At 32.3% G+C, this 15,928-nt stretch overlaps 1 protein-coding gene across 19 annotated transcripts in view; it reads right to left on the bottom strand.

Annotated features, from left to right (window-relative positions):
* The window catches only part of LOC115216989 (plasma membrane calcium-transporting ATPase 2), a 330,524-nt gene that overhangs the window by 58,522 nt on the left and 256,074 nt on the right, over nt 1-15,928 (bottom strand). For 12 of the 19 annotated variants that reach the window (XM_036507543.1, XM_036507544.1, XM_036507526.1 and 9 more), the window contains 2 exons: nt 12,979-13,008; nt 10,995-11,072 (listed from right to left, as the gene is read on the bottom strand). The exons of 1 other annotated variant lie outside the window; for it this stretch is intronic. In XM_036507543.1, the coding sequence (XP_036363436.1) occupies nt 10,995-11,072; nt 12,979-13,008 (108 nt within the window). The remainder of the gene's footprint in view (nt 1-10,994; nt 11,073-12,978; nt 13,009-15,928) is intronic. 6 more of the 19 variants (XM_036507538.1, XM_036507539.1, XM_036507540.1 and 3 more) reach the window with 2 other exon arrangements.

Here is a 15,928-nt window from a genome sequence, read left to right as displayed (position 1 = left end):
AATATGGAAAAAGAAATGATGGTAAGATGCTTTTAATCAATAAACAAAGAAAAAACTTCTTGTACCAACCCTGAACTTTGACAAACATGAAAACCTTTTACCTTAACCAATTAAAATCAAATTCTTAACTTAAAGTAATACAACTAAGTAATAGTTATATAATATTAACATGTTCATTAGTTTCATCAATCCTTGAACATAGGATTTTGTTACTTTTTAATTGAGGAGAGAGATACAATGATTTTCTAAGCACATGTTGGTAGGAGATAAAAGTTTCATACAAGTACATAGATATATTTTTTTAATTTCTCAAAATCAAGTTTCTGAACATATTAGTATTAAATGTAATTAATTTTTACATAACTTTAATGACTTGTGTAATAGATTTTGTAGAAGCATTTGAATTCAACAATAACAGTCCAAAACTGAAAAAAGGGGTCGAGGGGAACAAATGCAATAAAACATACAAAAACAATCCATGTGCACAAAGCATAAGAAAAAATGTCACCATAGAAAGTGAGTAATCAAATGAAAAGCAAGCCATAGACAATTACACTAAGCTAATTTGACCTACTCTAAATCTTATTTGCTTTCATCACAGTTGTTGAAGTCTGTTGAAGTTTACTCACGTCATAATATTGATAATCCAAAGTTCATGGTCTGTCCTTGTGACTTTTGTGTTTGGAAATGTAATAATTTGAAAATTTACTTAGGCTAGTGTATTGGTTGTTCCACTTGAACATATATTCCAAAGAAAGCCACATTGGTTTAATAGCAACACAACAAAAAAACTACTTAGCATCACAGAATGCTATGCTGTCATATCAAAGTAGCAAGCAAAAGAGAGTTGTCTGAATTTCATAATAGCTGCTTGCACTAGGAGTCAAGCTTTATTTGGCAGAGAAATTTGAATTTGATTTCATCACTCCTTTATTGGGATTCATTTGATAGACTTGCTATCAACAGTTACATATATTTCAAGAATTTAATATTAGTTATGTTCTTGAATTGAACTGACCCAAATAACAATCAATATATATATCAATATATCACAACCAATTTGGTAAGTTTTTCAGGCAGTGACTACATTTTATTTCATAGTAAAAACAACTGCCAAACATTCAGCAATTTTTCTGTGACAATTAAAAGCTGTAGTGTCTCAATAACTTTCATGAGTTTATAGGTTTTAAATCTTAAAAAAAGCTATTTGCATTTAAAATATTACAACATTCAAATCAAAACATTATCAAGATTATAACACATTTTTGATGGACATTGAAATGATTCAAACGAAGAAAGCACAATAGTTTAAACATATGTTTCACTTTATTCAACTAATAATTGTTGAATAAAATTGTTGCAAATAGCAAAGCAAGCAGAAGACTAGAACTAATTTTTCACTCTCAAAGCCATATTTTTCATTTACAAACAGACTATATAAATCAAATTAACAGCTAAAACTTCAAAGTTCAAAATCCTCAGTTGTCAGAATTCTTTGAAAAGAAATCAGTTTTGAAGCAGCAAATTTAATACATTCTACATATACTGCCGGGTTTATAAGTCCTACAGACCAAAATCTAGGATCTAAAAAAGTAAAACAATCTTTGTAATGTACACACAATTTGACTTAATTTTGGAATATATCTGATATATAACATATCTAGTAAGTCATCTTTTATGCACTTGACAATGTGTGAAACACTTTGGTAATAATGTTTTTTTCAGTTTGAATTCAAAATGTGCCTGTTGGCAAGTAGAAAGCAAACGTGTTGTCAAAGATTAAATCAAACTGAGATTAAATCAACTTGAGTATACAGATGGAATAACTTAGCAGACCATCAACTCAAGGGTTATTGGGTTATAAATGAGTTCATATCAATCGCACCATGATCCTGGACAAAAAAATTATAAACACCTCACTTCAACTGGTTACTGTGCTTAGTGGTACAAATCTTCTAAGAATGTCACATTTAAAAAGGTTGGTTTCTAACGAAAGAAGAAATTCTTCTAGAATCCAGAATTAAGAAGAAATCCTTTTTATTACTTTACAAAACACTTATAAAATGTTAAATGCGAATAAAAAGAAATACAACAAAGTAGTAAAAATGTTCCAGGAAAGAAAAACAAAATGGGCCAATCTATTTTAATGTCGAAGACTTGTGTGGTATATTGTAGAAGCTAAGAATCTATTATATTTTAAATTCAGTCTTATGCACTCAGGTGAAACCCAAATCATACAAAGAAAGTCTAATCAGACAAAATGAAATGTAACTAAGTTTATAAGAAAATATAACTAATATATTAAAAACAATTGATGAAGAAGTGGGTTTAATTAGAGTTGTGTGTAAAAAGAAAAAAAGGTTAAAATTCATTGATATTTCTGTTTTATTTATTTAGCTGTGAAATTTTGAAATATACTTCGGTACAGGTGCAAAGAAGATGGTATAATTAAAAAGTTCACTTTGCAATCACATGGGATTGGATTTTATCTTATTGCATGACACCTTGGGTATCTTCAGCTATAGCTTCAAATCAATCCATAATAATGTGAGTGGAATTTAGAAGTTGGAAGCTGTGCATCCTGTCTATCTGTGTCTCTTTCTCTCTTACACACACACATATATTACTTGTGGGGATTGGAGGAAGGGTCAGCAATTGTCAATACTCTACAAAGCTGAAATCAGACCCACAATGCAGTATTGCTCCTACATGTGGGCTGATACTCCAGTTGCACACATGGATATCCTGGATTGCATCCAAAGATATACCACTCACCTAACAGACACACTGCAGCTTCTGTCCCACTGGCACACCATCTATTCTTATTGCCTTTCTTCATCTATTATAATGGCCTCTGTTTCTTAAAGGGCTAGTCCTTTAGATGTAGTTCTATGATGTTAAGGACATGCTTTCACTAAGAGAGACTTGCCATCCTAGTAAAGCATAAAATTTGGGCAACTGTGCAGGATTCTAGTAGAGAACTGCTTGTGTGTGTGGAGGTGTGTTGTTTTCTTGATTTGAGTAGTACTTGCTGATCTAAGAGATAAGATTGGTATAACTCCATTGGAGAATGCTTTCAAGGTCATCATTTATAGATCAGCACAGGTAAGCCATGTGCTGTCTGGGTCATGATGGGATATGTGGTTGGGAAAGGTTAGTGAGGCATGATGGATCATGTCATCTTATAAAAGTGAGTATTGTTAGACATGAGAATAGGGGGCAAAAGAAAATCCCGTGGCACATCAAAGCTCATGAGGAGTAAGATAGAAAAGCTCCATCAGTATACACAGTATTGGAGCAAATTGATAGGCAGTTATAGAACCAGGAGATAAGATATGTATGGAATCTGTAAGTGAAAAGTTTAGATGAGGAATCTATATGCAAGATGCAGTCAATACTTTAACTGAACTTTTATCAGGGGATCCATATTGAGGAGAGAGAGGAAGATTTAAGGTGTTCAAGAATGTCAATGACTGTTTTATTTACAGCAGATGTGTCAGAAGCGAGTGCAATATATGAATGTGTACATACACAATGAACTTCTACACACTTTCTCTCAGTCAAGTGCCCAAGGTGGCGTGCAGTGAGACTAAATCCCAAACCATGTGGTTACAAAGCAAGCTTCTAACCACACAGCCACATAAACATAAACATACATATATATATCTGTAGACTATATATATATATATATCTGCAGCTGTTGATAGCAATGGTAGGAGTGTGCTTAACACCTTGGCACAGTACTTCGTTTTGTTCAGAGCAGCAAAAAGAAAGAGAAAACCTAAGGAAAACCTAATGCCAGGACAAGACTGGAGGACAGCACCTTCAAATGCAATCACTGCAGCCAGGACTATCACTCATGTGTGGGTCTCTATAATCACAGTAGACATTGCTCTACAAATAATGGTGAAGAAAATCTTTCCAGCATCATAGATCCATGGTCTTTCAAGACTAAGGGAAGTTGCTATATTCTTTCTCTCTCATTTATATAGGTCAGTTCATTTGGTTTTTTTGTTGAAATTCATGGTTGAGGTATGTACTCTCTCTTCATTTCTTCTATCAGTGGGAACACTAATGGCATTCTTCAGTCTAGCTGAATCAGAATCTAATGATTTCAAAGAGAATCTAATACAGAACAAAGACAATAGAAGAGTTGATACAAACATTATAAGGGGGTGGGTGTGAAAGTGGTATCAGCAACAACAATAGTAGTAGTTGTAAAAGTAGTATAGTGACAGTTGTAGTAACAAACTAATGTCTTTTAAATTACAAAAATTCTAAAAGCAAAATTGTTCATAATTAAACACTCTACACTACTGCTTAACAATCAGAAAGGCCCATAAAGAACACTTCCTTTGCTGGATCAGACCTAGCCACCCCACTTTGGACTTTCACAACATTAGGGCTGCTATCACACCCATCTGTCAGTGCTAGCTTAAAAAAACATACACTTAGCACCCACATTTTCGAGTTTAATAATAAACTTTATAAAAAGGTGAAAGGCAGCACAACTGGGATTGGAATTGCAGGAGTTGTCACTAGAACTTTTATAGTATGGTATGACAGACATTTCAGAGAAAAGCTAGTGGCTCTTGCTGTTCACTTGGCAATGTACTCTTGCTATGTAGATGACATTGGTCCTGTGTAAAACTTGCCACATGCTGTTGGTCAGATGAAAACACAAGATGATGGTGATACAATATGTAACCAACTCTATTCATTATAGTAAAAAAGTTACTGTAGACTGCCCCTCTAAATACTCTTGTAGAATATTCTGTTTTTGATACAGAGTTGTGGATTGAGGATGTCATGATCAATGAAGTAATGAAACCATGCACACTCCACTAACACTATAGCAAACCACAAATCCACATATTGATCACAAATTAAAAACACTGTAAATCAGATAAGGTGTCTAGAAGGAGCATGTGCAAATCTCCCTGAATCCTATGTAGGTGATACTTCTAAGAGTTTTAAAGTTTCCATGGAGTACTGGAATAGCTATGTTGAAAAGAGACCAACCTCTTTCTTTTCTAACAACATGCACTTGATTACCATAATAGCTCCATAGATTTAGATTAGATATCATATCCATGTCTCTGATACTATACTAAGGCAAGTCACAGAGTCTGTCTGCATATGCATAGCCTCAACTGCAAAAACTGTACACCTCATGTGAAAAGTGCTCAATTTTCCACCCTTCTGCCTCTCTGTAACCTTTTATTTACTATTACTTTTTATCCACTCTTTATCCATCATCATCATCATTTTATCATTATTATTATTATTATGTTATTTTTAGTACCCATACCAATTTTTAGTATTTAGTTTTTCATCTGCTTAATTAGCAACCATTTTCATCTATAGAATTTTTGTTATTTAGTTAAATTTAAAGGATTTACTATATTTGTCACTAAAAGTGCCATAATACCACTTTTGCTGCTGCTGCTGCTACTACTACTACTGCTGTTGCTTGCACTCTCATACTGTTTGTATCAACTTTTCTCCCTATTATGTCTGTTCTATTGTCATGAACTGATAAATTCTTTTCTCTGAAATGATTAAACTCTGATTCTGCTAGATTGTACAATGCCATAAGTGTTCCCACTGAAAGGAGAAATGAAGAGATTGAAATGAATTTCAATCAAAAACCAAATTAACTGACCTACAATGAGCACCAGGTGATGGTAACCAGAATGACTGCTTAAAACCTACCAATGGCTACATATATTAATCAATAGCCTTGTCTCAGACCAGTTGCAGTGAAACTTGTGTCAGTAGTCAGGTTGCAGATACTGAGAAAAAAATTTTGACATAAATAATTGAAGTTAACATCTTTTAAATCACTAACAAATGTCTTCAATGCTGTAATTGCTTTAGTTATAACACATGGTCTCAGACCAAATTACTTGTTAGACAACTCATATATATCTATATACATACACACACACATTTCATCATATTGAATTGTTAATCCCAGCACATTTTTCTCTCTTCGTTTTTTCCTCTCTCATCCCTTTCTATCAAAGAGCTTAGGTTCAAAACTTCAAAGATTTTTCCTTTTTCCCAAGCATCAAACTAATGCACCTGCTTGTTCTTTCACCTGTCTTTGTCTTTTGTTTTCTGTACATATCACCTATATATTTAACACACACATATATACGCAGATACATCTCTCTCTAAATACATACGTATGTATATAAACTGAACTTCATCAAGCCTACATTATCACCCATCTCCTTATATCTCCCTTCTAGGACTGGCATCTCTTCATTATTCACATCATACCTTTTTCCTGTGTTACTTCCATTACCTCCCAACATCCCACAACCTCTCCTTACAGCTCTTGAATGCCCTCTAGCTTTTCCTTTTTCTTGCTGCACCTACCTACTGTTTCATCCCTTTGCTTTCTCTCCTTCTTTTGCACTGTCTCCTCCTCTATAATGCTTCTGTAGTATTAACACACTGCTCTTCTTCCTGCTTGTATGGTACTCTCCAGTGTCTACTTCTCACCCATCTCCTTCTACCATCTTTTCTCTCACAGCACTCAACACACCTCATTTCCCCACCCCCTGGCACAACTTCCCACATATCTCTTTTATTCATTAATTCATGCAGGATTCTTTTCCCACTTAGTCTGTTTCTCCCCGTTCCTTTTTTTACTCACAGGTTATAATGTCAACTAGCCTAACACAACTCATCTTCTCACCTTTCAACTCTACATCCACCTTTTCTCAGCCCTCCCACTAATCCTTTCCCCTCTCCCTTGTTCCCTGCCATAGTTCCCCAGCCTTCCCTCCTACATGCCATTCCTTCAGCCCTTCACCTAGGATCATTGTCTACTGTCTCTTCTGTCCTCCCACAGTTATAGGGGCTACTTTGGAGCCCCTATAACATTGCAAGTTATCAATAGTACTAGTACCATGAGAAAAACACTCAGTACACTTTGCAAAGTGGTTGGCATTAGGAATGGGATCCATTTGTAAAAACCATGCCAAAACAAACACTGAAACAGTATACAGTCCTTTCACCCATTAGATCCTGTCAAAGAGTGTAGCCTAAGCTATTATGGAAGCTGAATGGTAAATAATGATCATTAGACATACACACACACACACACATCAAGGCCCACGGCTTAGTGGTTAGGGTATTTGGTTCATGATCATAAGGTCAGTACATTGTCAGTACATTTGGTTCATGATCATAAGGCAGTATGTTGTATCCTTGAGTAAGACAATTTATTTCACATTGCTACAGCTGGCAAAAACAAGCTGTACCAGTAATTCAAAGGGCCAGCCTTGTCCCTCTCTTTGTCATACCGAATCTTTTGAGAACTACATTAAGGGTATGTGTGTCTGTGGAGTGCTCAATCGCTTGCATGTTAATTTCATGAGCAGACTGTTCTGTTCATGATCAACTGAAACATTTGTTGACATAAGCAAGAGAACCAGGCCATATATACATATATATATATGCATGTATATATACACTTATGTCACACATATCTATAAATACACACACACACACACATTTGCAGAGTAATGTATGGATTTATAGAATTGTGTGGCTATCACTGAAAGCTTCTCTAACAGACTCAGTTAACAGAGTATAATGCAGAGTTCCTTGCAGTTGAAATCCAGAAGATCTGACTAATGAAATTATTTCATGAGGAGTATATAAATTATAAAATGTCAGGACGTATGAGAAGTACTATTTTTATTTAACCACTTGACATCTTTAGCATTACAGCCATTTCACAGCCTTTTTCATGTAATAATAATTTCAGTGCATAATAAATTATGTTTACATGTCTGCATTAATATGCATGTTACACATTATACATCTATATGAACTTATGGACCTTAATTTCAATCACATTTTCTAATTAATTTGAAACAACATCTTTGTTTTCACTGACCGTACCTAACTAATGTTATCTAGTCTCGATCATTCATAGATAGTGTATATATATATATATATATATATATATATATATATGTGTGCATAAGAGTGGCTGTATGGTAAGTAGCTTGCTTACCAACCACATGGTTCCGGGTTCAGTCCCACTGTGTGGCACCTTGGGCAAGTGTCTTCTACTATAGCCTCGGGCCAACCAAAGCCTTCTGAGTGGATTGATTTGGTAGACAAAAACTGAAAGAAGCCTGTCGTGTATATATATATGTGTGTGTATATATATATATATATATATATATATATATATATATATATATATATATATATATATATATATATATATGTATGTGTGTGTGTGTGTGTGTATATGTTTGTGTGTCTGTGTTTGTCCCCCCAACATCGCTTGACAATTGATGCTGGTGTGTTTACGTCCCAGTAACTTAGCGGTTCGGCAAAAGAGACCGATAGAATAAGTACTAGGCTTACAAAGAATAAGTCCTGGGGTCGATTTGCTCAATTAAAGGTGGTGCTCCAGCATGGCCACAGTCAAATGACTGAAACAAGTAAAAGAGTAAAGAGTATAAAGAGAAAATTTTGTATGTATACATACAGTTGATGTTCTGGTAATCTGATGAGCTAGCTTTCTCTATTTAATGAATCATGAATGTACAATTGTATTGTGTAATGCATAGCATGCATATTAGTGCAGACATATAAACATAATTTACTATACATGGAAATTATTATTACATGATGAAGGTTGCGAAACAGCTGTAATCCTATGCATGTATAATGGTTAAATATATTCACCTCTCATATATCCTAACATTTTATGGTTTATAAATATAAATATATATATATATACACATTGAAAAATTGAAGTTGAGAAGAAGCTTATACCTTTGGGGTGGTACCTCAGGATGACCACTGTCCAATAAGTGAAATCAAGAAAACTATATGCAAGGCATACAAGAAATACTAATATTTTCATGTGATGAATGCCTATCACACACACACACACACAAAAGAAAATAATATTTTGGTTGAGAAAAGTTTTGATTCTATTCTCTGAAATAAGGAAAGGAAAAAGTTTTTAATATTTAACTTTTTAAAAACTACTTAGAATGCAACTGTCTTCACATTGGCATTTTGCCAATCTGCATGCATGAACAGGCACACAACACCAACAGCTCTTCAATAAAACTGATTTTTGTTTAACAAAAATAAAAATGTATAATATACACATATGTATATATATGTGCATATTGATGTTACTGATGAATACAGAACATGTATTCACTCAAACAATTTACTGTACATCAAACTGTACCAGATGGTGAGATATTACCTAATAAATAAAAGAAGTTTGGAGAAATAGCCAACATGTTGAACATACAGATACACACAAGGAATAGATTTTTTTTCCTTTCAATAAAATACACAAAGCTTAAGTCTGTGGAGATGCCATTCTTCATCTCTTGTCTCTGTTGAAAGCGATGTACAAAAGCAACTACAGTTTCAGAGAAATAAGCAAAGACATGTTTAGAATATAATGGCAAAGATTTATATAAGTGGAATTTAAAAAGAAAAGATATCCTTAAATATTGCAAAAACGTACATTATTGGAGGACAATTTCTATTTAATTAAAAACTTTTGAAAATGTATGGAATTTTAGATAATTTCTCTATTAAATAATGTATCCTGCATAAGTAATATTTTCTTCAGAAAGCATTGCATTCCTCATTGTATGATACTGAAATGAGCAAAATTTAATCGGTAATTCTTAAAAGCTTTTCTTAAGACTTTCTGAATTTCCAGTACCACTAAGTACAGGGTAGGTTTCAAAACTGACAATTGCGTGATGCAAACAATGACAGAAAGTGACTCAATGGTTAGGTGCTGGAGTAGGATGTAATTCACTGAGGACTCAATAACTTACAGTCCCAAATTGAAATCCTGCTGAAGTTACTCTGCCTGTACCATCATCTGTGGTAAAATTTTTCTAGCATAAAACTATCAAAAAAAAAAAAACCAATCCATAATTAGACATATTGTCTTTGGGGGTTGTTCCAACACAAGATTGGTATCAGTGATAATAGTTTCATCAGAGCTGATTGGGTAAAAGACAAAACAAAATCAAAACTGAAACATCAAACAAGAAGCTTAGACATCTTATCCTTATACTTTAGAGGATAATCAATGTAATTTCTATTAATCAAAGGTTGAAGATTTCAGCAGTTGTTAGTTTAAAATATTCTTCATTTCCTTTAAAAAAAAAAAATCTTTATTCACAACTACGCAGATTAAATGGTGAGTAACTTTAATTTGAAATGACAGTAGATAAGTATATATTATTTTTAGCTTATTGTATCTAAGAAACTATCAATAACTTTCTATAAAAGGGCAATAAAAAGAAAGAAATGATAATGAAGCGTGTAAAATTTATTCAGGGCGCATATATGCAAAAAACTGAGTTAATTTCTTTTGTTTAATAGTATGCATGCATGCATACTAACGTGCAAATATCTATGTGTGTAGAAGTTGTCAACACATCGAAATAAAACAGCACATGTATTATTCATAGTTCTGGATTGCTGCAATTTAGGTGGCATTAGAATAAACACAGACATAAATGTGTAAACAGATTGAAAAGGATTTGTTTCAAACATTGAAGCTTAGTTAGATCTGTTTATAGAGCAAGACCTACATTCAGAAGTTTCTATTTTAGCTGACCTTGGAAGAGCAGAGGATAATTGACTAGGGCAGATTTCAGAAGTAACATACTTCTGAGTGGTAAGATCTAAGCAACTAATAAATTGTAACTGAAAGAAAAACTAAGACATTGAACAAAACAACATTTGAACTGAGAAAGCACAACAAGTCAAGGAGAAATGAAGAAATTATTCCACATTATCAATAAGCTACACAATAACAATCACAAAGTCTGTGGCAGAGGACTGAGAGTACGGTAAAGTAGGTGCTTTCCAGGAAGTTAGAAATAGCAGTAAGAAAGAAGATGAAGGCCAACAAAGATAGGGCTCAGCAAGTTTAATATGTTGAAACAGTAGAAATCGCTTACAGCTTGATTTATTAAGCCATGCCTTAGAGACATGGGAAGCTTTCTTTCCTGAGTCCGCAGTATTCACTTTATTATTATCTGAAATTCAAATGGTGAAATACCACCAATGATTAAACAGATGGCAACACATATATGTGCAAGTAGGCTAAGAGCACCTCGGTTAAATACTAAATTATGAAGCTTCAACAAACTATTTACAAATAGGAGAAACTGAAAGTTTCTGATATATTTACTTCTTTGCAAAAAATGCAATCACAAATGGAGCTGAAAGAATATGTTATAAAACATTAAACAAAGTTTACTGAAATATTAGAAAGTCTTCCAAATCTATTGAATAAAACAGTAGGAAAACTTTTGTGTTATTCTTATAATAATTATGAGTAAGTGTCATATTTTATTTCTAATTAGAATATTTATGATATCTAAACTTGCTAGAAAAACTTTTTTTTTTTTTGAAATAAAAAAAAAAAAGCATTTTGTATAAAATTTTTATGCATCTACTTAGATTTTCTTCTAAGTATAAAACTGAATTTTTTGATTGGTGGTGGTGGGGGTACTTTTAGAATTAACAAACTATTTTAATTGTAATTTTATGATAGAGCCTGAACAACTGAGTTTGATTTAGAAGAATAGACACCAAAACTAGAACATGATAAATTGTTTTTATATAGATCATTCCTCAAAATTGATTTCACTGAATTAATAACAAGTGAAATTAGACTAACAAGCCAGGCTTATATCGTTGCACTTTCACAGCTTCCTACCTAAAAATAGCCTCCAAGTAACGCAACAAAAGGGGGAAAGGGGAGTGAAGTATACCTGTAGAACAGGAAAATGAAAGTACATTTGGACAAACGCTGAAAAAGGAACATAAAAGACATACGACAAAACAAAATATACATATACACATAAAACTAAAGCCATACGACAGAACTGTCAATGGAAAAACTAAAACCAACCAAAAATTATCATATTTACATCTGATTTGACATGTTCAGACAAAATAAAAAAAAAATTGTTTCTAAATTTAAAACAGAAGGCACTGGTTTTAAATTAAGCTAAACCTTTGGGGATTAGATTTATAAAAATAAAAATGCTGCCTAGTGTGTTGTTTATGAATACAATAAAAATGTATGTATTTTAAAATAATATTATATAACATAAAATAACGAAAAATATACACTGTAATGAGGAAAGAAAGTAACTTAGACCACAAAAAAAAAAAAAGGGAAAATGTTTAGTATATAACGAAATTAGTGTTTAATACTTACAGATAAAAAATGATGACATACAAATGTAAATTCATGCTCAAATAAAACAAAAATATATTAAAATTTTTGGTGAACACAAAAAAGTGGGAAAAAAAACAAAGGTTGCAAACTAAGAGAAGTGTTGAAGGGATAAGTGTTTAAAAGTCCAGACTGTCTTTGTTTAAAAGGGTATCTTGTAAAGGAAGGGTTATATCAGTACAGGAAGGTAAGGAAAAACTGGTGGTAGAGAAAAACAAAGTGAAGATAAAGAAATGAAAGCAAGAACACAAAATAAAGTGAGATGTTAAAATGGAGTATTATCTGAAATTGTTCTTTAACAACAACTATTGGTTTTAGCACTATCCTGTATAGAAGCTAAGTGAGCATCAGAAAACCATTGCCACCAAAGTAGTGTGTTATAGCTAGTGTTGGCCACAGTGTCTTAATATCGAATTACTTGAGGACATAAATGTGGTATCATGCAATGAAGCTCAGAAGTCAAGGAATGGGTCAGGAATATTAGATAAATAAGGAAGCAACAGGGTGCAGGACACGATTAATGAATGATAAAGGGCAATAACAGTTGTTTAGTTTAGAACAAGGATATCAGATTATGCATTGAAGGAGAAGAGCAAGAGAAAGGGATTGAGTGAGAGATAGTAGATTCAGTTTGAAAAGAAACACCATAATCTGGCCCAAGCATGCCCAAAAACAAAAATTCAAAATACACATACCAATATTCCCCTCTGGCTCATTAGCAAGCACTAATAAAAACAGAAAGAACAAATTGATATTAACTTAAGACGTAAAGCTGTAGAGTGATTAACCAACAAAATCATGAAAAAAATAGTAAGCTGCTGTAGATTATAAAAGAAATGTAGAAATTATAAATAAAATATGGAGAATGGTGTGTACACAATTGTTCTTATTAATTCTGGTGCATAAAAATGCAGTAAAATCTTGGTAAACGTTACTCATATCAAATACTGTTTACAGTTGCAGTTGTTTGGATGGAAGGCAATTTATTTATTTTTTTTTATACAAGTTTTGTATAAAATAGCATCAAGATTTTTCTGCAAATTGTATCAACAATATAAATATTTACAAATAAATGTGTACACACTGACAAAAATAAAAAGTAATAAACTGAAATGTTTATCAGTACTAGCAACATGGGGCAATACAATGCCTTCATATCCTAAAAAGAAAAGTAAAAAAAAAACAACAAAAAAACCCCCCAAAAATACAAACAAAAATAAAAAATAAAAATACACCAGTATCAACAACACGCCACTTTGGTTTATCATTAGAACTGCTCAGTCATGAATTGATATATAGTTAACTGACCATAATATAGAAAAGGCTGTCTTATTAATTTTCACCATTGGATTATGTAGATAGTTGATTGGAGAGCTATTAGACATTACATTAAATGGAATAAAAATTTGTGTTTTGTGTAGAACTGAAATTAAATATCAAATCTTAAAGGTTGTATTAATAAAAAATATAAATATAAAAACTTAATAATTTGGTTGCTTAAATCAACTATCACTAAAGATTAAAGTTTACAAACTGATCATTACTAATGAAAGCATGGATTGAATCCCAAGTCATATGTATGGAATTGGATGAGGTGCATTTTGCAACAGGAAACATATTTATGTGGTTATGAAATGATGATTGCACACTAATATTAACTCAACATATGGATTTGTGCATTTCATGCACAGATGGCATGTGAAGCTGATAGAGACAAATATGGCAGCAATAGTGCATGCTGTTCTCTCTGCAACTGAAACTGGTGTATAGTTCACAAAATTATATACACACACACATATATATACACATAATATTATGTATATATGTGTGAGAGAGCAAAGAAAAATATCATGCACTATATAACATTCATGAAAGAAGTATATTTTGATAAAAGTAGATGTGACAAAATGAAATCATGTTTGCAATGCATTAATTTCATGATGATGATGAATGTAATGCATTATATACATGTGTGTGTGTGTGTGTACATAGACACACACATACACACACAAAATCATAGGGCTCAATGAAGTCATGATGTCTAATCACTAAAGGACCATTATCATAAAATTATACTTATACTCAATAAGACCCTTACTTTTGAAATAACATTAATAAAAAATTTCACATGCACCATGAAAATCTAAATTCTTGTAACAGAGTCACATGCAGCAATCTCTGAAGAAATTGCATAGAGGTAATTGAAGGCAAAATTGATTACGTAAGTATAAACAGGTTCAGTAAGTTGGGACAAATCTTAAGATGATGAGCTTATCCAGTAGAGTGAACAATAGTCATATAACCAACAGAGTCTATGATAATCATCAAATAAAGACCACATCAGTCGAGCAATGTTACCTAAGAGATTTAAGAATATGTCCAGAATTGTTAATATGCCAAAATCCATGTAATTGAGGAAGTGTATGTATACATATACATACACACATATATACACACACACAAATATACATATATATATACACACACACAAATATACATAAAGGTACAAGTTTCAACAGATAACTCGTTGTATTTAGAAAATTAAGAAAACTATTGTTTTCTCTTACAATAAGACTTAATACTGTCTCTGTATATCTTAACTGGTTTACTGACCATAGCAAATATCAACATTGTTATTTATATTAATAATCTTTCTTATATTTCTGTTGCACAGTCTTTTGTTTGAATAATTTAAAAAAAAAACGATTTATCAAAATAACTTTTTGGAATATAATTTAACAAAATTTTAATGGAAGGTTTTAATTCAGATAACTTTAAAATAGGAAGTTTGTATCATAGAATCAAGGGGCATCTTAGGTGGGTTGGTATCAGCAGTGACAATATATTTTCATATCAAAAAGCTAGTCAAATGGGAGCTGTGAATATGTAAATTTGGTGTTTTCAGTCACTGGATACTGTGTTAAAGATTTATCATTCTGCTTGTCAGGAAAATTAAATTTAGCAAAAATATTTACCATCCAAGTGAGAGCTACTTTTTATTTAATATGAATTCACCAACAGTATGTTTTAAAGGAAAATATTTTATTGTGTAACAGCAGGTTGTTAGGTAAGAGTTTTAAGTAGCTGAAATTAACTCCACAATGCAATTCTGTCTGTATGACTTCAAAAATCTTTTAGCGAACTGTTATACTCTGTAAGAGAATGTCTCAAAGAACAATAATGAAACAGCTTAACCGTATCAGTTTGATTATTCTCACTTCTTATGCATTCTAATTACTCTATTCACTGAACAGAGTACAACGGATTAGCTAACATGAAATTTTATAAAACTTCCTTCAAAAGTATTTACTTCTGATGTATTCTTCAGTTACCAACATTTCAGTCAATAATGGTTATTCTCAACAATTAGTCAATACAAGGTTGAAAATTCTAGAGAATGAAAGGAATAACATTAATGGCTGTTTGCAGAAAGAATTTTCAAAACTAATGATTCATTTTCTACTTACTCCTGTTCCTACATAGAAATCAAGGAATGAAAATTTTTAGCTGGAGAAGAAAAAAAAAAAAAAAAAATCAAGCTTCTTACTTAGAAGCTACTTAAAAATAATGTGCTTGCAAGACTACAGAAAAGAAATTATATATTTCCACTGGATGAATTCTAAATAACCATACTCAAATATTCAT

The sequence above is a fragment of the Octopus sinensis genome, linkage group LG11 (assembly GCF_006345805.1).
Source record: "Octopus sinensis linkage group LG11, ASM634580v1, whole genome shotgun sequence".
NCBI classification, from domain to species: Eukaryota; Metazoa; Mollusca; class Cephalopoda; order Octopoda; family Octopodidae; genus Octopus; species Octopus sinensis.
This window is presented reverse-complemented; position numbering and strand designations above follow the sequence as displayed.